The 22409-nt window shown below is 44.2% G+C and overlaps 1 protein-coding gene across 23 annotated transcripts in view; it reads left to right on the top strand.

The window, feature by feature from the left end:
* The window catches only part of LOC309394441 (uncharacterized protein), a 102016-nt gene that overhangs the window by 72133 nt on the left and 7474 nt on the right, over positions 1-22409 (top strand). For 19 of the 23 annotated variants that reach the window (XR_014175732.1, XR_014175733.1, XR_014175734.1 and 16 more), the window contains 15 exons: positions 1-22; positions 409-468; positions 3248-3292; positions 3831-3866; positions 4623-4658; positions 6383-6439; positions 7524-7595; positions 8374-8445; positions 8572-8607; positions 11621-11701; positions 12392-12445; positions 13826-13879; positions 16569-16631; positions 19271-19333; positions 21423-21539. The exon at positions 1-22 is cut by the window's left edge and continues 14 nt beyond it. Coding sequence is in view for 19 of the 23 variants with exons in the window: in XM_081957592.1 (XP_081813718.1) it covers positions 1-22; positions 409-468; positions 3248-3292; positions 3831-3866; positions 4623-4658; positions 6383-6439; positions 7524-7595; positions 8374-8445; positions 8572-8607; positions 11621-11701; positions 12392-12445; positions 13826-13879; positions 16569-16631; positions 19271-19333; positions 21423-21539 (868 nt within the window). In the remaining 4 variants the exon portion in view is untranslated. The remainder of the gene's footprint in view (positions 23-408; positions 469-3247; positions 3293-3830; positions 3867-4622; positions 4659-6382; positions 6440-7523; positions 7596-8373; positions 8446-8571; positions 8608-11620; positions 11702-12391; positions 12446-13825; positions 13880-16568; positions 16632-19270; positions 19334-21422; positions 21540-22409) is intronic. The other 4 variants (XM_081957598.1, XM_081957597.1, XM_081957605.1 and 1 more) reach the window with 3 other exon arrangements.

Here is a 22409-nt window from a genome sequence, read left to right as displayed (position 1 = left end):
CCCAGGGAGCAAAGGCAACAAGGTAAATCCCCTTAAACCTCATTAGGAGAAACCCTGAAGGCTTTTCTCTTTGCTAAATTATAATGCAGGTAGCCCTCGACTTGCAACATTCATTGAGTGACTATTTGAAGTTACAGCAGTTTATATAGGACAAGTGCCCAGGACAAGTCACTAGCATATAAAGAGAGCAAACCCCACTCCCTTCTAGCACTGATGATGTTACCTAGTTGGGTCATGAAACGTTTGCAAAGAAACAGCCAAGCTCAGAGAGCACCAAGGACCCCAGAGGTAGCATTCAGGAGTGGAGGGGGATTAAAAATGCCCCTTTTTACACATGCCACACAGAGAGACATCTGGGAATTCTGGGTATTTCTTTGCATTAATCCCTATTTTCTGGCTGCTTTGCAGGGGGAGAGCGGCCTTGGCAAACTGGGTCCCAGAGGCTACCAGGGTTCTCCTGGCCCACAGGTAGGATGAGCAGCTACCTGGGTTCTCTCTGCCTTTTATTCATCCAGGTTCGGTTTTGAATTTTCCCAAAAATTTAGATCTGGCACGGATCTTCAGCTTGGCAGTAGGCCACAGAGGCTGAGGGCATGCTTTCCAAGTGGGTGGGGCCAAGAAATAAATGGGTGTGGCCAAGAACCACAGTGGGTGGGGCCAGGAACCAAAGAAGATGGGGTCAAGCAATAAACTGGGTGGAGTCACAACCAAAGTGGGTGGCATCAAACATATAGTGGGTGGGACCAGGAAACAAAGTGGGTGCGATTAATATTAGTGGGTGGTGCCAAGAACCGCAGTGGGTGGGGCCAAGAACCAAAGAAGATGGGGTCAAGAAAATGGGTGGAGTCACAACCAAAGTGGATGGCAACAAAAATAAGGCAGGTGAGACCAGGAAACAAAATAAGATGGGTGGAGCTGAGAACCAGTGGGTGGGGTCAATAAATAAAGCGGGTGTGGCCAAGAACCTCAGGGAGTGAAGGCAAGCACCAAAGTAGGTGGGATCAAGAAATAAAGTGGGTGGAGTCACAACCAGAGTGAGTGGCATCCAAAATAAGGTGGGTGGAGCCGAGAACCAAAGTGGGTGGGGTCAATAAACAAAGTGGGTGGGGCCAGGAATCATAGTGAGTGGAGCTGAGAAGCAAAGGGGGTGGGGATTCTGGGAATTGTTGCCGAGTTCGAGAAACATTGGACTAGAATTAGATCGATCTCCTCCAGGAAGGATCCTTTTCTCTCCATCCTACATTTTCTTCTCAGCCAACAAGTTTTGCAGAAGATTGCCTCACTTTGCACAAGCCCCCAGTGCATACTTGTGACGGTTTCGTCTCCCGCGATCCAGATTCCACGACGACTATTCAGAATAAAATTCTCCTCTTCTTCCTAACCTTCCGAATTCAACCCCCCTCGGAAACCTCTGTAGAAATTGAATATTAAATCATGAATATCTCCGGATATGTGTCCAAACACGGCTTTATTTTTGGGCACGACTCCTCGGCAGCTCACGCCCAGCGCCGAGCAAAGGCGCTTAAAAATTAGCAAGCCAAATATCCTTATTTCTCTTGGCGCTTTGAATACGATGGCATATAAATAGGGCATTAAAGACTAATGGGCGAGAAGGCAGCCGGGGTAAGCAACTTTAGGCCGCCGGCAGAATTTAAATTCGACAGGACGGCATTAAAAAATGAGATTAATTCATTAGAAGTTCAAACAGAGAGAGTCAAGGCGGCGTGGGCATGTCTGAAGGGAAATAAATTGTGGCGGCCTTTTGCCAAAGTGTTTCAATTCACAACTTGGAGTCCCATTCATTTATTTATGCGCTCAGATCTGGGCTTTTATTATTTTTATAAATCATTCAAGGCGGCGAACACACACCGTATCTTCCTATTTTCCTCACAGCAACAACAACCTCTCTGTGAGGTAGGTTGTGGACGGGGGAGAGAGAGACTGGCTTAAAGTCGCTCAACTGGTTCTCGTGCCTAAGGCGGCACTCGAACTCACCACCCAAGGCGACGAACGCACGCCATATACTCCTATTTTCCTCACAAAAACAACCACCACCCTGTGAGGTAGATTGTGGTGGCGGGGGAGAGAGAGAGACTGGCATAAAGTGGCTCAGCTGGCTCTCGTGCCTAAGGCGGGATTGTAACTCACCGCCCAAGGCGACAAACGCACGCCATATCCTCCTATTTTCCTCACAAAATCAACCACCACCCCGTGAGGTAGATTGGAGGGGGGGGGGAGAGAGACTGGCATAAAGTGGCTCAGCTGGCTCTCATGCCTAAGGCGGGACTTGAACTTGCCACCCAAGGTGACGAAAACACGCCATATCCTCCTACTTTCCTCACACAAAAAACAACAACCCTGTGAGGTAGGTTGGGGGAGAGAGAGACTGGAGGAGAGACTGGCTTAAAGTCGCTCAGTTAGCTCTCGTGCCTAAGGCAGGACTTGAACTCGCCACCCAAGGCGACAAATACACGCCATATCCTCCTATTTTTCTCACAAAAACAACAACCACCCTGTGAGGTAGGTTGGGGGGAGAGAGGGGGGAGAGAGAGGGGGGGAGACTGGCTTAAAGTCGCTCAGTTAGCTCTCGTACCTAAGGCAGGACTTGAACTCGCCACCCAAGGTGACGAAAACCCGCCATATCCTCCTATTTTTCTCACACAAAAAACAACAACCCTGTGAGGTAGGTTGGGAGAGAGAGGGGGGGAGACTGGCTTAAAGTTGCTCAGTTAGCTCTCGTGCCTAAGGCGGGACTTGAACTTGCTGCTCAAAGCAACAAATACACGCCATATCCTCCTATTTTCCCCACAACAACAGCAACAACAGCCACCCTGTGAGGTGGGTTGGGCTGAGAGAGAGAAAAAAAGAGAGGGACTGGCTCAAAGTTGCTCTGAGGGCTCTCATGCCTAAGGCGGGACTCGAACTCGCTGCCCAATTGTGGCCTCGAGGATTATCTGTATTTATGACGGTGGCAGTGTTTCAGGGACACATGACCCCCTCTTGCGACCTCCCAACAAGCAAAATCAATGGGGAAGCCAGATTCAGTTAACAACGGTGTGACTGACTTATCAATAGCAGTGATTCACTTAACGATGGTGACCAGAAAGGTCATAAAATGGGGCACTTAATAAATATCTGGCTTAGCAACATAAATTTGGGGCTTTGTAAGTCGAGGACTAGTGTATAAAGTTTTGGGGGATGTCTCGTGTTTATAACCACTGACGCCAATATGACCTATTTTTAACAGGGGGAGCAAGGAACCGTCGGTCTTCGGGGGCCTCTAGGCGTGATGGTAAGTTTGGCCGGAGATTCTGGAGCCCATCAACCTGTTGAAGAGAAGAGCCAAAGCATGCGAGGCCCCGTGTTAATTATTTTACATTTGAAACATGGATTTTTAAAAAATTGAATAATTTATTATTTTAATTTCTTAAAGGTTTTGCACTGTTGCTTTTAGCGCGTTCTAAGCCGCTCAGTTTCGTGGGATAGACAGCATGATGGACAGCGTAAAAATTAAAATAAATAAAGGAATAAAATATAAAAGAATAAAAAAGAAAAGAAAAGAATAAAATAAATAAAATAAAACATAAAAGAAAAGAATAAAAAAGAATAAAAAATAAAATAATTGAGATAAATAAAAGAAAAAAGAAAAAGAAAAGAATAAAATAAATAAAAAAGAAAAGAAAAGAATAAAAGAAAAGAAAAGAATAAAAGAAAAGAATAAAAGAAAAGAAAAAAGAATGAAAGAAAAGAATAAAATAAAATCAATGCAATGCAATGCAATAATAAAATAAAATAAAATAAAAACCAAGCTTTGTTCCTCTGTTTTCCAGGGAGAGAAAGGCCCTGATGGTTTAAAAGGAGAGAAGGTAAGAAGGACAAAATTCAAACATGTCTTAAAGGGCAAACATTTCTTTTATTTTCTGATTATTTTTGAGTGCACGTGATATTCCGAGAAACATAAATTCTATTGAATATTGGCCCATCCCTCTAATTTTCATTGAGAAAGGTTTGTGCTGTCATTAACACTGGCTGAAAGGTACCTGATATAGGTAATCCTCAATGTATGAAAAATTGGAAAAAAATGAATCTTTTTTAAAATACTAAAAATATTAACCATAATATCTTTGATGCTAATTTCTTAACTTGGTAACCTCTTGAGGAATTGGACTACGGTGCCCATCATCCCCAGAGAACCAGGGAATGGAATGTGAAGTGAAACAGTTGTTCAATGAATTTTGCCCCAGTTTACCACCCTTCTGGCCACAGTTGTTAAGTGAATCACTCCAGTTGTTAAGTCAGCAACACGGTTGTTAAATGAATCTGGTTTCCCCATTGACTTTGCTTGTCAGATGTTCTCCAAAGGGGATCATGTGACCCGGGGACACTGCAGCCATCATAAGTATGAGTCAGTTACCAAGCATATGAATTTTGATCATGTGGCCACGGGATTGTTGCAATGGTTGTTAAGTGTGAAAAATGGTCCAAAGTCACTTTTTTCAATGCCGTTGTAACTTCAAACGGTCACTAAATGAACTGTTGTAATAAGTCAAGGAGGACCTGTAAATACCTGTGTAACAAAACCCACATAAATCCATCTGCCATTCCTTCTTTTTCATTTTTAGGGTGACGTTGGCATTCCTGGTCTCAAAGGAGAGAAAGTAAGGAAGATCCAAGTTGGGGACGGGCAGGTGGGGTGGATTTTTTTTAACACGGGACTGGATTTGGAATTCATTGTTGGGAATGTATTTTTATGCAACAACTACAGTAATATTCAGCCAGTAGATGGCAGTGTTTACACGTTTGCATCTATGGTATATACTCTATGCTCTTTCCTTCTATGTTTCCTGTTTTCTGTTACAGTTAAAGTAGATGAGCAGTAAAGCACATGGTGACTGTACCATGTTTGCTCTGTGGTGCTTTATATAAACAGAATTCCTAACAACTGGACAGCCCCCTGACTGAAATAGGCTTTCCTGCTTGAGTAGGGGGTTGGATTAGAAGACCACCAAGGTCTCTTCTAACTATTCTGATTGGAAGATCCCACCAAGAGCTTATGAAGGAGATGTTGGTGAAGATGCTGGACCTGAAGCTGGGTTCAATTCACAGTCAAGCCCTCCCAATCCCACCCCCCAACCCTGGAAGCCCATTTCATGGCCTCCTGCCAATCCTTCTGTCTCAACCCAGCCTACCTCACAAGATTGTTGTGAGAGGGAGAACTGGCAGGCTGTTTGCTGCCCAAGGAAAAACAGAAAAATCGGATGCAATGCAACAGCAACAATCCATCCGTCCGTCCATGTGACGATCACTCCCAGGCCGTTTAAAGAATCATTTTGTTCCTAATGTTTTATTCACCTCTCCTTGGGAGGGAGCGTGAGCCGCTCCTGGAAGATGGCGGGGGCGAGAAAAAGGTTATTTCTCGAGGCACACAAAATTAAGCATTGTTCTGACCCAGCTCCCCAAACACGACCAACCCTCTGAAGTGAACTCAAAGATTCCTTTATTAGGAACGCCGGCAGAACCGGCAAAATACTTTCTCTTGCCGGCTAACAAGTGGAGGGCCCACTTCCATTTGGTCCGTCGGGCCCATTTTTCACCCTCCCCAGGCTCCGGAGCCTTTTCTGAAGCCTTGGGAGGGAGAGAACGGCCTCCCTGAGCCCCCCAGAAGCTGGAAATGGATGTTTTACAAACTTCTGGTTGGCCCGTTGGGCTCATCCCCCCCCCCCCCCCAGGCTCCAGAGACTTTTTGGGAAGCCCAGAAGCCCAAAATTTAGCTGGCCAGCATGCTGGAGCTGACGGCTCGGGTGCTGGCAGATATGGCTCCTGTGGCCATAGGTTCGCCATCTTGTGACTATATAGTATAGATTACATTAGAGGATATAAAAATATCCTCTATGAATGGTATTAATGAAACCGATATGAAAATGCTGTAATGAGTGGAAAATTGTCTGTTGTTTTTAATGTTTCAATATGTTCGATAAAAATTATTTTTTTAAAAAGAAAAGAAATGCAGAAGCGCTAGGGAAAGATTCACAGGTGTGGGAGATTTATCCCAAGAACGTATGACTTCCTGCTGTCTTCCCCAATGGCTTTCTGGGAAAACGAAGGGGAATTTTTTTTTTTTGCAAATGCCGGTCATGTGACTGCAGGGGCACTGCAACTGATTGTAAATGCCAATCAGTTGCTAAGTGCCCAGATTCCAACCACATGGGTGGAATGGGATGGCCGGAACTTCAAAGACCGTCCACATCATATGTTCAGCACACGACTGGCCGGGGAATTCTGGGAATTAGCCCACGGACCCTAAAGTTGCTAAGGTGGAGAAGCCTCACCCACCAGGAACACCCAGTGCAAACTATGTTTCTCTTGTATATTTGAACCCCAGGGTGATTCGATCACAATGTTTGGACCTCAAGGCTACAAAGGCAACAAAGGAGATGCCGTAAGTTGTGTTGACTTGATTGTTGTCGGGAATGAAACTTTTGCTTTCTTCGAAGCTCGTTGAGATGGGAAGATCTGGGGGGAGGTATTGTTCTCTTCCTTTCTTGTTTAGCAACATCTTATATGGACGTTCGACATATCTGGAAGGCAACAGAGCACTTTGCCAGGACATGACCAGTCCATGTTAGAAGAAACAAGAACTTTACAGAGAAAAGATAATATTTGTAGCTTGGGTTGAACTGTGTGGTCCTTGATGCTCTCTGAGCTTGGGGGTTTCCTTGCAAGCGTTTCGTGACCCAACTATATAACATCATCAGTGTAGAAGAGAGGTGTTTGTAGAGAGGAGGAGGAGGACTGTGAAGTCCTTGATGCTCTCTGAGCTTGGTGGTTTTCTTGCAGATGTTTCATGACCCAACAAGGGAATATTATCAGTGCTAGGAGGGAGTGGGAAATGTTCCCTTTTTACACAAGTGTCTTGTCCTTTCAGTGTTGGTGGAAATGTTAATTGGAGGTTCCTTGATTAGGTTGTTTACCATTTGATTGTTTTCCTGTGTTGGTAGTTCCTTGATTGGGGTAAGATTAGGAAGCAAACTGCTTTCCCAATTACCTAATTGGGTCATGAAACGTCTGAAAGAAAACAACCAAGTTCAGAGAGCACCAAGGACCCCACAGTCCTCCTCCTCCTCCCGCCACAAAACCCCCTCCCTTCCAGCACTGATGACGTTACCTAGTTGGGTCACGAAACGTCTGTAAGAAAACCACCAAGCTCAGAAAGCACCAGCAAACCCATATGATGTTTGTTCTCTCCATCCTTTGGGTGAAAATCAAATCCCTTCTTGTTCCTCCAGAAAAGTTTCTTTGTAGAACGCCATCTTGGTGAAAGTCAAGATCTCCATTAGCCTTTAGTTTATCCAGGAGATGCCTACCACCAAGAGGACAGAAGACTTAAAGGCAGAAGAAATTATCTCTTTCTTTCTCTTTATCTCTCTCAATCGCTCTTTAACTCTTAATCGTGATTATTCCACAGCTTTACATTATTATTATTTTCCATCTTAAAGCAATCAAATTTGTGCCTTTTTATTTAGGGGGAACGGGGTCTTCCTGGTTATGATGGAGACAAGGGGGAGAAAGGGGAAGATGGGCCTTTTGGAGAAAAGGTATTTTTAAAGATTTCTGTGTCTTTAATTTCGGGGGTGGGGGAGGGGAAAATTATGTCTCTGTCCAAGTGGAAAGCCATGATCAAAATGTATTAAGTGCCTTTCCCTTTACTGTAAATTAATTATACATGTATTAACTGCAGCTAGAATTGTATTTGCCCAAAACTGTGATTAGGAAAATATTAGAATGTGCAGAAATAAATAGATTAATGCTTGCTATAAAAGAAGAAGAACAAACGGAACATTATATGACATGGGAGTCATTTTACGGATGGTTGGAGAATAAAAATAGAAGTGAGAAATAAATAGAGACGAGTGAAATAAAGAATATATGTTAAGATAGAGATGTAAACAAGATGATGATGATTATATATGATTGTTAAGATGACCATACTCAATATAATATTATGTTTTCATTAGAAGATACGTTAAGAGGGAGAAATGAATAGTTATAATGCTGATTATTAATATTGTAAGATTAGAGAGTTATCAATGCAACGAATATTGTAAATCTTGATTGTAATTGTACGGAGACATTTTGTACCGAGACGACACACTGTTTAATGGAAGATGATACGGAATGATATGGAATGGAAATGTTATTAAGTGCCACAGTAGTAGTACGTTTCCCCTCCTAATCTTAAATCACAATATATAGGCAGTCCTCGACTTACGACCACAACTGCCAACAGAATGTCCGTTGCTGAGAAAGGCAGTTGTTAAGTAAAAAAAAAAAATGGGAGAGAAATTATCTTTATTTTTTTTCTTTTTCCACTAGGGGATGAAGGGAGATCCAGGGGCCAAAGGAATCATGGGATTATTTGGCCGAAGAGGACCGGTGGGGCAGAAGGTCAGTGAAACAACTCTGAGATTTCGATGAAATACAAGCGACCATTTATGATCCATTTAGGTGGCAAGTTCATGATGGTCTTTTGGGCATTTAAAATTGTCTCTGTAATTTTGTTTTCCTGGGCAGGGTGAAATTGGAGAACCAGGTCTGATTGGATTTGCTGTAAGTTGGAAATAATCTTATTCCTTCCTTCCTTTGATTTTGCTGTAAGTTGCGTATCATCTTATTCATTCATTCATTCTTTCAATATTTTGAATTTATTGTAAGTTGGAAATCTTATTCCTTCCTTCCATCCTTCCTTCCGTTGATTTTGCTGTAAGTTGGGTGGCATCTTATTTATTCATTCATTCAATATTTTGAATTTATTGTAAGTTGGAAAGCTTATTCCTTCCTTCCTTCCTTCCATCCATCCTTCCTTCCTTCCTTCCTTCCTTCCTTCCTTCCATTGATTTTGCTGTAAGTTGCGTGGCATCTTATTTATTCATTCATTCAATATTTTGAATTTATTGTAAGTTGGAAGTCATCTTATTCCCCCCTTCCTTCCATCCATCCATCCATCCACCCATCCATCCATCCTTTTATCCCTCCTTTTGTTGATTTTGCTGTAAATTGGGTGGCATCTTATTCATTCATTCATTCAATATTTTGAATTTATTGTAAGTTGGAAGTCATCTTATTCCTCCCTTCCTTCCTTCCACCCATCCATCCTTTTATCCTTCCTTTTGTTGATTTTGCTGTAAGTTGGATGGCATCTTATTTATTCATTCATTCAATATTTTGGATTTATTGTAATTTGGAAATAATCTCCTTCCTTTCTTCCTTCCTTCCTTCCTTTTCTTGCAGTCACAACTGCAGTGATTCACTTAAGCACGGTGGCAAGAAAGGTTGCCAAAGGGAGCAAAATTCACTTAACCCCTGTCCCGATTAACCACACAGAAATCTCAGGCCCCCATTCTGGTCGTAAGTCAAGGACTACCTGTATTTCCCCGTCCATAGTCCGCCAGGTTTTTCTGCTTCGTTCATGATGTCCTATTTGCTCTTTCCAACACTTGGTCAACATTTCCCTTTTTCTAAATGACCTTTATTGAGGCTTTCTGTATCTTGATTTTATTTATTTTTGGGGCACTGAAAAGGCCAATTATCAGAGGATAAATATTGCCAGCTGTTTGCCTGACTCAAGCTTGTGCCTTGTTTGTTCAGGGAGAGGCGGACTTTCTCCTGTGGTGTAGCTTCTTTCGTGCCTTCATTTTTATCCCTTCAGGCAAAATCAGCCTTTGAGGTCACCAAAGAATCGTTTTGGGTGATTTCTTGGAGATAATGAAGACGTTGCTTGGGGTTTTTTTCTGGGGTGTTTCCCATTCTCATCTAGATCCATGATGGTGAACCTATGGCACGCATGCCAAAGGTGGCACCCAGAGACCCTCTCTATGGGCACGCCAGCCGTTGCCCCAGCCCAGCTCCATCACGGCTGCCTCCAGGGAAGGGCAGGGTGCGTGGATGTTCTCTGAGGCTGATTACACGGTGAATCAACAGCCTCTAATGGCACATCCATTTGCAGTGATTTGTTGGGCAAGAAAGATATATTTATTGCCTTCCATTTTATTCTCTCTCTTTTGCATAAGAGGATAAGTAGCAAGTTATCTTTTTTTATTATTTTAAGTGATGCTATCCCTATCCATCCATCCATCCATCCATCCATCATCTATCTATTTCTGTCTGTGTGTGTGAGTGTCTCTCTCTCTCCTGTCTATCATCTATCTATCTATCTATCTATCTATCTATCTATCTATCTATCTATCTATCTATCACCTATCTATCTATCTATCTATCACCTATCTATCTATCTATCTATCTATCTATCTATCTATCTATCTATCTATCTATCTATCACCTATCTATCACCTATCTAGCTATCTATCTTTCTATGATCTATCTACCTTATATCTATCTATATCATCTATTTATCTTTCTATCTATCTATCATCTATCTATCTTTCTATCTTTCTATCTATCTATCTATCTATCTATCATCTATCTATCTTTCAGTTATCTATCTATCTATCTATCTATCTATCTATCTATCTATCTATCATCTATCTTTCTATCTATCTATCTATCTATCATCTATCTATCATCTATCTATCTTTCAGTTATCTATCTATCTATCTATCTATCTTTCTATCTTTCTATCTATCTATCTATCATCTATCTATCTTTCAGTTATCTATCTATCTATCTATCTATCTATCTATCTATCTATCATCTATCTATCTTTCTATCTTTATATCTATCTATCTATCTATCTATCTATCTATCTATCTATCATCTATCTATCTTTCAGTTATCTATCTATCTATCTATCTATCTATCTATCTATCATCTATCTATCTTTCTATCTTTCTATCTTTCTATCTTTCTATCTTTCTATCTATCTATCTATCTATCTATCATCTATCTATCTTTCAGTTATCTATCTATCTATCTATCTATCTATCTATCTATCTATCTATCTATCTATCTATCTATCTATCTATCCTGTTTCCCTGAAAATAAGACCTCCCTGGGTAATAAGCCTAATCGGGCTTTTGAGTGCATGCACTAAAGTAAGCCCTCCCTGAAAATATTGCAACACAGCAGCAGCCAAGAGGCGACCACGCTCGCCGCCTCCTGCACCTCAAAAATAATAAGACCTCCCCACAAATAAGGCCAAGCACTTATTTCAGGGGTCAAAAGAAAATAAGACCCCCCCCTCTCTGTCCCTCCCTCCCTCTCTCTCTCTCTCTCTCCCCCCCCTTTCTCTCTCTCTCGTATTTATAGCCATTTGTGGCATCCCACAGTTCTGTGATAGCATTTTACCAGGGTTTTGGCAAAACCAGCCCCTAGTGAACCATTGGTTTACCTAACAATCACAGTGTTCACTTAATGACCTCTGCAAAAAAAATATGTAAAATTAGATGTAGTCATCTGGTGACTTGCTTAATGACCGCCACACACTACGGCCATAATTTTGGGCTCATTTACGGTTATAAGTTGAGGACTTCCTGTTTTTCCTATACTTTATCTATAGACCCCATGAATCCTTCTTATTCATATTTTAGTTTCTCTATTCAGGTTTCAAAGCCCTTTACAGTTTCCCAGACCTGGACTGTGAATAAATCAATTTGACTCCTTACAGGGAACTGCAGGTCTGAATGGGAGGAATGGAGCGAAAGGGGAAAAAGGAGATCGAGGCATGCAGGGGCAAAAAGGAGAGTCGGTAAGGAATTTTTAGGACTGTGGGATCCTTGGTGCTATCTAAGCTTGGTGGTTTTTCTTGCAGACATTTCATGACCCAACTAGGTAACATCATCAGTGCTAGAAGGGAGTGGGAATTGTTTAAGAGGAGGAGGAGGAGGAGGAGAACTGTGGGGTCCTTGATGCTATCTGAGTTTAGTTGTCTTCTTGCAGACATTTCATGACCCAACCTGTTAGCACCATCAGTGCTTTTTAAAGACAGTTTTCTCCTCGCTTGTAATTGACCCCTGAACGTTTTTCGTTCGTTCATCTTTAACTAACGAATCTCAGGCAAATGACAACATCTCATTTATCGTCCCTTGGGAGAAAGACAGGAAGAGAGTCGATTGCTTCTTGCAATCGGTGAGGCTTGACGTAAGAGGTCGACGCTAAGCGAGAGCCCCCCACCCCCACCCCCCACCCCAATACACAGGTTCAATCAGCAGCTGGATCCAAGCAAATCCAGAAGTGAAAATTACAATCTTCCACTGAGAAATTTGCAGAACCTGAAATTAAAGAAGTAACCATCGGAAGCAAACTGGAGTTGGGCCAGTTTTAGCCGATTTTATTATGCTCCTCAAAATTTTATTGGTGGGGGTGGTGGGGGTTTCGTATGTCAGTTTTGCTGTTTTTCTTCCTCCACAAGTGAATTGTGTTGATTTCGCCTTTTTAGGGTGAAAAGGGACTTGCCGGAATGGCCGGAGACACTGGGCGGAAAGGCTCAAAGGTAATGTGTATTTTTTAAAGGCAGGGGTCCCCAACCTTTTCGACCTCAAGAACCACTAAATTCATAATTTTAAATCCCGCGGACCAATAATATGATCTGCCTAAGGGCCGGCGGGGTGGGCGTGGCAAGGTGGTCATGTGACTGGGTGGGCATGGCCAACTCGGTGTCACTCATGTCAAGGGGCGCCTCGCCTGCCCGCCCGTTCTCCTTAGGGCCCCAAGAGGAAGCTGTTGCTGGAGCTAAGCAGCCACTGTGAGAAAGAGTTGGCAAAAGAGTTCAGTTCAAATTGGATCTGACCGAGAAGGAGGCTCAGCAGAAGCACCTCACTGAGGACTAGGAGTATGGGCTTTCCAAGCAGAGGGAAGACCTGCGGGAGTGCAAGGCCAGGCACCGTCGCCTGGAGGCTCAGCGGGCTGAGATGGTCAGCCAGTTCCAGGCCATGATGCAGTCCCACATGGAACGAGGCCCTCCGGCTCTTCCCCACCAGCGGCTCTTCCCTCCAGCCTTCGCCCAAAGCCCCAGGAGGCTGAAGCAGACCCCAAGTTGGAATTTCTGCCCCTCTCCTGACCCCTACAAAAATACCCCAAAGGGGGAGACTCTCTGCAGCAACACAAGCGTTCATTGCACGTATCCGTCCCAGGGGCCGTAGTTTGAGGACCCCTGATTTAATGCAATATAAAAAAGGCAAATAATTTTTCTGGGGACCACCAACCTTTTCTCGGGGACCACCAGTTGGTGACTGCTGCTTTAAGGCCAGGCTTTTAATCTGGAGTTTCTCAAACCTGCCCATTGGAAAGATGAGCGGACTTCAATTCCCAGAATTCCCCGGCCTGCAAATTTGCTCACTCCGATTCCTTCGACTTGCTTTTCCCCTTCCGTTTTCTTACTTCCTTCCTTCTAGATTTCCCAAAAACGTGCCAGCCACCCAAAAAGTAGCCCATGCGCCTGTGTCCTTTACGCCCCCTTTTCTCACAGGTCGAAGATTTGAATGGTTAGGGGTCATTACAGATAGTCCCCGACTTCATCCCCCACCGTTCATTTAGTGTCCGTTCAACGTTACAGAAGCACTGAGAAAAGGGACTTGTGACCATTTTTCACACTTACAACCGTTGATCATGGGTCCCAAGATCACGCGATCCCCTTTTGCGACCTTCTGACAAGCCAAAATGCACGGGGGAAAGCAGATTCACTTAGCAACCAGATTACTAACTAATCAACGGCAGCGATTCGCTTAACAATGGAGGCAAGAGACTTCGCAACATGGGGCAAAGCTCACTTAGCAAATGTCTTGCTTAGCCACAGAGATTTTCTGGCTCAATTGCGGTCGTAAGTTGAGGATTCCCCTGTAAAGTCTCTCACTCTAACCGTCTTTATCCTCAGGGTTTACGCGGCTTGCAAGGGAAGACGGGATTTCCCGGGTCCGATGGAGTGAAGGTAAGCACCTGTTGTGGCCTGCCATCAGCCAGTGGAGCTGGTAGCAGAGTCGGACAGTGAGGAGGTTGGGGAGGAACCTGGGCCGGTCCTGGAGTCTGGGGAAGGCTCGGATGAGGGCTCTGTGTCGGAGGCAGAGATGGGGCCAGGGCTGTCCGACAGTTATCAGCTGCCTTCACAGTCGGACATCAGTGAGGCAGAAGAACAGCTGGAGCCTGTTCCCGATGATCTCATGCGCAGAGCTGCCACAAGAAGGGAACCGCTAAGGAACAAGGGCTGATGCGGGAGTAAAGGCACAGGTGGACAGTGAATGGCCCCTCCCAGAGGGAATAAAAGAGGAGCTACTGGGGAGTGGAGTTTGCAGGAGACCATGAGTTCCATTCATGAGGGTGAAGATCTGTTCCTGATTTCTTGCCAAGGAATTGCCGCTACAGCGTGGAGTTTGGAAGATATCGGGCCTGGCAACTCTCCAAGCCTGATAAAAGTCTGTGGTTGTCAATTCACCCTTGAAAGACCGTTGGCCGGGACTTTGCTGGAGAGGAATTCCCTTTAAATCCATTCCTCCTCCCACACCATTGTCAGGGTCTCCATCCCAAATTGTATAGCTAAAAACCTGTAGAGATTCTCAGTCAACTCAAGTCCTGCTTGTCCCAAAGGTGCTTTTTTTTTCAAGAGGCAGCTGGATTTTCCCGTTTTTTCTTTGAAGACATTTTGCTTCTCCTCCAGGAAGCTTCTTCAGCTTCGAATGGTGGAGGGTGGAAGGATTGCTACTCCTTGCAGACAGCTGGTCATTTGCATCCTTTTAGAGGGTCGTTGAGGACACTTGGAGAGTTACCTGTGTCCTCAGGGTCACACCTGAGTAGTGCAAACTGTTCTTTTAGTCTGCAATTTTATTTTGGATACCATTCAAACTCCCACGCCATTCGAAGTGGGGTGGGGGAAGCCCCTTGGGGGACAAACATCACCTGGATGACTGAGAATCTCAATCGGTTCGGTGCGAGCAAAAATTTTCTGCGTGCATGCTTGCTTCACTCCCACACACGCGTGCACATTTGCAAGTAAAAAGGTCTGCACATGTGCAAAAGCTGAAAAAATTAAAAACATAAAAAATAAATACATTTCTGCAATGAAAATCAAGGTGGTTGGCACCATGGGAGAAGCGGTTCGGGGGCGTGGCAGGCCTGGGTCGCTGCCTGTTCCCGCGACCCAGGCCGCCAAGTTACTACTGGTTCGGCCAAACTGTAGGAACTCCCCTCTGCCCTAGACATTTACGTCAGAGTGGGTCTGCGCCCACTTGGCTGTCTGGATGTCACAGCTGCGTGTCTGAGAAGCGGTGGGCGTGAGCCGCTTCCGAAGTGTGGGTGATGATGCAATCAAGAAGGGTTGAGTCAAGATTGAGTGGGTGGCGAGAGAACGTAGAGTGAATGCCCAAGGAAGGAAGGAACGGGTTGGAAAGGAAGAACCTGGAAGCAGCAGGGAGGATGGATACGGAGACCAACCTTGGAAGGAAGAGAGGATGGGTGCAGAAGAAGCTGGAGAAGGTTGGGGTTGGAGGGAGTTGGTGAGGTCTGCAGAAGGGGAGGGAGGGAGAGAGAGATGGGGAGTTTCGAACCCAAGGCCGCAGAAGGATGGGGTGGAAGGATTCACAAAGATGGAGAGAAATGGAGAGATGGAGAGAGTGGTGCCGGTGTAAATTAGATTTAAAAATATTTACCTTTGTTTCTTAACTCCTGCTTCTACGATCCTTCCTCCCCTCCTTCCCTTCTACCGCCTTCCTTCTTTTCTCCCGTCCTCCTTCATCCTTCCTTCCTTCCTCTTTCTTTCCTCCTTCCCTTCCTCTCTTTCTCCTTCTGTTCTTTCCTTCCTTCATCCATCCTTCCCTTCTTTTTGCTCTCTCCCTCCTTCCTTCTTTCCTCCCGTCCTCCTTCATCTCTTTCATCCCTCTCTACTTCCTTCCTTCCTATTTTCCTTTCTTCCTCCTTTTCTCCTTCCCTTCCTTCCCACCTTCCTTTTTCCTTCCTCCTCCCTTCCTTCCTCTCTTTCCTCCTTCCCTTTCTCCCTCCCTCCTTTCTTTCTCCTTCCCCCTCCTTCCTTCCGCACTCTTTACTCCCTCTCTCCCTTCATTCCTCTCTCCCTTTCTCCTTCCCTTCATTCCCACCTTCCTTTTTCCTTCCTCCTCCCTTCCTTCCTATCTCTTCCCCTCCCTCCCCCTCCCTTCCTTTCTCCTTTTTCCGTTCCCTCCTTCCTTTCTCCTCCCTTCTTCCTTCCTCTCTTTTTCTTCCCTTTCTCAATTTCTCCTTCCCTTCCTTCCCACCTTCCTTTTTCTTTCCTCCTCTCTCCCTCCCTCCCTTCCCTTCTCCTTTTGCCGTTCCCTCCTTCCTTTCTCCTTCTTCCTCTCTCCTTCCGCTCTTTTTTCTCTCTTTTTCCTTCCCTTCCTTCCTTCCGCCCTCCCTCGCTTGCTACTTCATCTTCTTTTTCTGTGCATTGCATAATGTGTCCTACCCACCCCTCATCCAAAGGAGAATAGGATTGTGGATATTTATGCAATCGCCTGGGCATAGACGAAGCCCCTGGTCCCTTCTGGTCATTTTCATCCTGTCCCAAGAGTTGCAGAGGGCAACCTGGGCATTTGGTCCATGTTTTCATGGAAAATAGACTTAACTAAGTTCTCTGTCTCTCCTTCGGTGTCCAGGGGGAAGGTGGCATCACTGGCAAACCAGGAATCCCAGGTGCAGAAGGAATCCAGGGATCAAAGGTAAAATACAGGCCCTTTTATAGGTGCTTTAAGATAAGCGGACTTCAACTCCCAGAATTCCGCAGCCCAGCACTAGGAGATATGTGAACTTAGAATAAAGTATAGAATAGAATATAGAATAGAATATAGAAGAGAATATAGAATAGAATAAGAATAAAAATAAAGAATAGAATAGAGTAGAGTAGAGTAGAATAGAATAGAATACAATAATTAGAATAGAATAGAATAAGAATATAGAATAGAATAAGAATAAAGAATAGAATAAAATAATTAGAATAGAATAAGAATATAGAATAGAATATAGAATATAGAATATAGAATAAGAATAAGAATAAGAATAAGAATAAGAAAGAATGAGAATGAGAATAAGAATAATAATAAGAATAAAGAATAGAATAGAATAATTAGAATAGAATAGAATATTTAGAATAGAATAGAAAAGAATATAGAATAGAATAAGAATAAGAATAAAGAATAGAATAGAATAATTAGAATAGAATAGAATAGAATATAGAATAGAATATAGAATAGAATATAGAATAGAATATAGAATAGAATATAGAATAGAATATAGAATAGAATAGAATAGAATAAGAAGAAAGAATACAATAGAATAGAATGATTAGAATAGAATAGAACAGAATAGAATAGAAAGTAATATTTATTGTCAGTTAAATGTACACTAATTGGCATACATTAAAATGAAATTTCGTTGCACACAGCTGTCAAAGGGAAACCACTTCCAATATATACTACGTAAACATGAGGGACGCGGTCACTCAGTGGCTAAGACACTGGGCTTGTCCATCAGAAAGGTTGGCAGTTTGTTCAAATCCCTAGCACCACGTAACGGAGTGAGCTCCCATTACTTGTCCCAGATTCTGCCAACCTAGCAGTTCGAAAGCACATAAAAATGCAAGTATAAAAATAGGAGCCACCTTTGGTGGGAAGGGAACAGCGTTCCGTGCGCCTTCGGCGTTGAGTCATGCCGGCCACATGACCACGGAGACGTCTTCGGACAGCGCTGGCTCTTCGGCTTTGAAACGGAGATGAGCACCGCCCCCTAGAGTCAGGAACGACTAGCACATATGTGCGAGGGGAACCTTTACCTTTAAACATGAGAAAATGAATAAATAAAAACAAAATTATGTATATACCCACATATATTATATGACATAGAGAAACAATGCAATCTGGTTCGGATATATACATGCACATAGCGAGAAAAACAAATCTTGCGATGTTTCATCTCATGTGCAGGTTTTCATCCTCGACTTACGACCCCAGTGGAGCACAAAATTTCCCTCACGAAGCGAGATTGTCATTAAGTGAATTTCCCCTCGTTTGTGAAGCGAATCACTGAAGTCGTTCAGTTAGTGACACGGTCGTTAAGTGAATCCAGCTTTCCCCGTGGACTTTGCGGCCATCATAAATATGAACCAGTTGCTAAACGCCCGAATTATGGCCACGTTTTCTGTGCTGTTGTCACCGGTAATGGTGGTTCAGTCGAGGACTAGCTGTGTTTGGAAGTGTAGCCCTGAAATCCAGTTTATAAGTTTTATTTTTATTTTATTTTTTTAACAGTTTTATTATTTTGCAATTACAAAAATAAACATCCCATCTTTCCTTATGCCGTGTGTCGTCTGGGTGCAAACATTTCTGTGCAATCTCGTTCCTCTTTTGCCACATCTTTCACATTCATATTAACATTCTTTCCCTAAGTTTAGTATTATAATATATTGAGCATTTTAAAGTTATAAAACTCCCCCTTTTTCTTCTTACTATCTTCTAGTAATAATATATCAATATTATACAATGCAACACAATAGCAGAGTTTGAAGGGACCTTGGAGGTCTTCTAGTCCAACCCCCTGCCTAGGCAGGAAACCCTATGCCATTTCAGACAGATGGTTGTCCAACATCTTCTTAAAGACTTCCAGTGTTGGGGCATTCACAACTTCTGGAGGCAACTTCTGTTTCACTGATTAATTGTTCTAACTGTCAGGAAGTTTCTCCTCAGTTCTAAGTTGCTTCTCTCCTTGATTAGTTTCCACCCATTGCTTCTTGTTCTACCCTCAGGTGCCTTGGAGAATAGCTTGACTCCCTCTTCTTTGTGGCAACCTCTGAGATATTGGAAGACTGCTATCATGTCTCCCCTAGTCCTTCTTTCTCTTAAGCTAGACATACCCAGATCCTGCAACCGTTCTTCATATGTTTTAGTCTCCAGTCCCCTAATCCTCTTTGTTGCTCTTCTCTGTACTCTTTCCAGAGTCTCCACATCTTTTTTACATCGTGGTGACCAGAACTGAATGCCGTATTCCAAGTGTGGCCTTACCAAGGCCTTATAAAGTGGTATTAACACTTCACGTGATCTTGATTCTATCCCTCTGTTGATGCAGCCTAGAACTGTGTTGGCTTTTTGGGCAGCTGCTGCACACGGCTGGCTCCTATTTAAATTAAACATCATTATTCTCATCATACTCATACTAACAGTTTTATATCTTTATCTAAGTGGATTGTCTGCTTATTTTTTTTTTAGCTTTCTTCATTTCCAAACTCCTTTTTCTCTCTCCAAGCATTGGTAAGTTTTATTTTTATTTTATTCGATCCCGCTGACCTCGGCTTTTGCACTCTGCTTAGGGCGAACGTGGCTTGTCCGGCACGGATGGTCCCAAAGGAATTTTTGGCCAGAAAGGAGAAAAGGTGAGCACTGCAGATGCCATCTTAACAAAGGTCAGTTTGTGGTAGGACATCCATCAACCCTTGCAAACAAGGTTATCCCGATCCATGCGTGCTCTGCGGATGTCACGTTTCTCTGATGATAGTTTGTTCAAGATGGGCCCTGCGGGGCACCTTTAACCCTGTTGCGCCAGACGTCTTGCTATTATGACATTATCTTCGCAGAGGCATTATCTTTTATTTATTTCTGGCGTCCAGAGGCTGCTCTTGTTGTCCCCAGAGGCTGGACGGTCTATTTTAGATAATAAAATGAGGCTGGGTTCTGGAATAACCCAGAATGTATCATCTCAAAGTATTAAGGTTGCCAGCAGATGGACAGGTGGTGAAAGGGCAAGGGGGTATGTGGGTTGGACTCTGGTGGGTTTAGTAGGGAAATAAGTGGTTTTAACGTATGTATATTGGTTTGATCCTTGATAGAAGGGAGTGGGGTTTGCAGAGGGGAGGAGGAGGAGAGGGGGAGAAGAGGAGGAGAGGAGAAGAAAAAGAGGAGGAGGAGGAGGAGAGAAAGAAGAAGGAGGAGGAGGAGGAGGAGGAGGGGAGGGGGAGGAGGAGGAGGAGGAAAAAAAGAAGGGAGGCAGGAAGGGAAGAAGGAAGGAAGAGAAGGAAGGAAAGAAGAAAGAAAGATAGATGATAGATAGATAGATAGATAGATAGATAGATAGATAGATAGATAGATAGATAGATAGATAGATTAGATAGATAGATACAGGGACGTGGAGGGAGGCAGAGCCGCACCACTGTCATCATGAAAATAAAAAAAAAAGGGAAAAGGGAAAAGGCGCTGAGGAGCCTTCTGCACACGTGGTCAGGAATGGGAGCGCTCCGTGGTCCCCTTCATGTTGACTCAGGAGTCAGTCAACAGAGCGTGAGCCGCGGTCCCGCGGTCCCACGGAGCGCGCTCCGTGGTCCCCTTCATGTTGACTTAGGAAGGCGGGGAATGGGACGTGCACAGGAGGGAGGCTGGAGGGATCGGGAGGAGGGATCGCGGAGCGTGAGCCGCGGTCCCCTTCATGTTGACTTAGGAAGGCAGGGAATGGGACGTGCGCAGGAGGGAGGCTGACGTGGTCCCATTCCCCTCCTTCTTGAGTCAACATGAAGGGGACCACGGCTCACGCTGATGACGTCACCAGCCTCACCACCCGTAAAGCTCACCGCACGTCACTGGATAGATAGATAGATAGATAGATAGATAGATAGATAGATAGATAGATAGATAGATAGATAGATAGATAGATAGATAGATAGATGATAGATAGATAGATAGATGATAGATAGATAGATAGATAGATAGATAGATAGATAGATAGATAGATAGATAGATAGATAGAAAGTTCTGTGGAGGCCTTGGTGCTCTCTGAGCTTGGTGGTTTTCTTCCAGACATTTCGTGAACCAACCAAGTAACATCATCAGTGCTAGAAGGGAGTGGGTTTTGTGGAAGAGGAGGAGGAGGAGGAAGCCTGTGGGGTCCCTTGGTGCTCTTTGACCTTGACTCTTTTCTTGCAGACATTTCATTACCAAACTAGGTAACATTTTCAGTGCTAGAAGTCAATGGGAGTCTGCTTCTAGCCTTGCCTTCTAGCACTGATGATGTTATCTAGTTTGGTAATGAAATGTCTGCAAGAAAAGTGTCGAGGTCAAAGAGCACCAAGGGCCTCACAGTCCGCCTCCTTCTCTTCCTTCTCTCTGCAAACCCTACTCCCTTCTAGCACTGATGAGGTTGCCCAGTTGGGTATTGAGACGTCTGAAAGAAAACAACGAAGCTCAGAGGGACAAAAAGATCTTAATTTTTCCCAAACAGCCGTCCAGCTTTAGCACAAAAGAAGGCTGATAGACAAATCCCACTCATCTATGCAGAAATTGTTGCGCTGAGAAGCACCTCCCCGCATTCATAAAAACATCCTAACGTCCCACCAAAATCTGTACTTCTGGAATTTTGATCCAGTCTCATTCCCGGAAACAACAGAGAAAAGATCTTCGGCTTGATTAAAATCTGATATTTTAAAAAATGTTCCTTCCAACACCATGGTTATCTCGGGGGGGGGGGATTTTCAGGGTGCTAAAGGTGTTCCTGGATTGGCTGGCTTCAAGGGCCAAGGGGGCCTACCTGGCAAGGCCGGCGTTCCCGGGCCAACGGGGAACCAAGGACCACGAGGTGATCCAGGATCACAGGTAAGAAGGAAGTGTTGTGAGCCACCAGCGGCCAGCAGAGCTGGTGGCAGACCCGGACAGTGAGGAGGTTGGGGAGGAACCTGGACCAGTCCTGGAGTCTGGGGAAGGCTCGGAGGAGGGCTCTGTGTCGGAGGCAGAGAGGGGGCCATAACCATATGCCAGTTATCAGCTGCCTTCGGAGTCAGATGTCAGTGAGGCAGAAGAACAGCTGGAGCCTATTCCTGATGTGCACATGCGCAGAGCTGCCAAGAGAAGGGAACAGTTAAGGAACAAGGGCCGATGCGGGAGTAAAGGCACAGGTGGACATTGAATGGTCCCTCCCATGGGGAATAAAAGAGGAGCTACTGGGGAGTGGAGTTTGCAGGAGGCAATTAGTTCAATGCATGAGGGTGAAGATCTGTTCCTGACTTCTTGCCAAGGAATTGTTGCTACAGCTTGGAGTTTAGAAGATATCGGCCTGGCAGCTCTCCAAGCCTGATAAGGCCTGTGGTTGTCAATTCACCCTTGAAAGACTGTTTGCCGGGACTTTGCTGGATGTGAATGAGAGGAATTCACATGAGCTGAATTGAAAGTCTTGATTTTCTGCAAAGCAATTCTTGGTAGCCCCCATCAATACGTACGACCATAATCAACCCCCAAATTTCTGTTGCTAAGTGAGACATTCGTTGTGAGTTTTGCCCCGTTTGACGACTATTTTTGCAACATTACTTAAGTTGAATCCCTGCAGTTGTGAAGTGAGTAACCCGGTCATTAAGTGAATCCGGCTTCCTCATGGACTTTACTTGTCAGAAGGTCGCAAAAGGGGATCACGTGACCCTGGGACACTATTACCGCCATAAATATGAATCATTTGCCAAGCGTCTGCATTTT

This window comes from Natrix helvetica (genome assembly GCF_964273705.1).
Source record: "Natrix helvetica genome assembly, chromosome: 6".
Classification (NCBI taxonomy): Eukaryota; Metazoa; Chordata; class Lepidosauria; order Squamata; family Natricidae; genus Natrix; species Natrix helvetica.
This window is presented reverse-complemented; position numbering and strand designations above follow the sequence as displayed.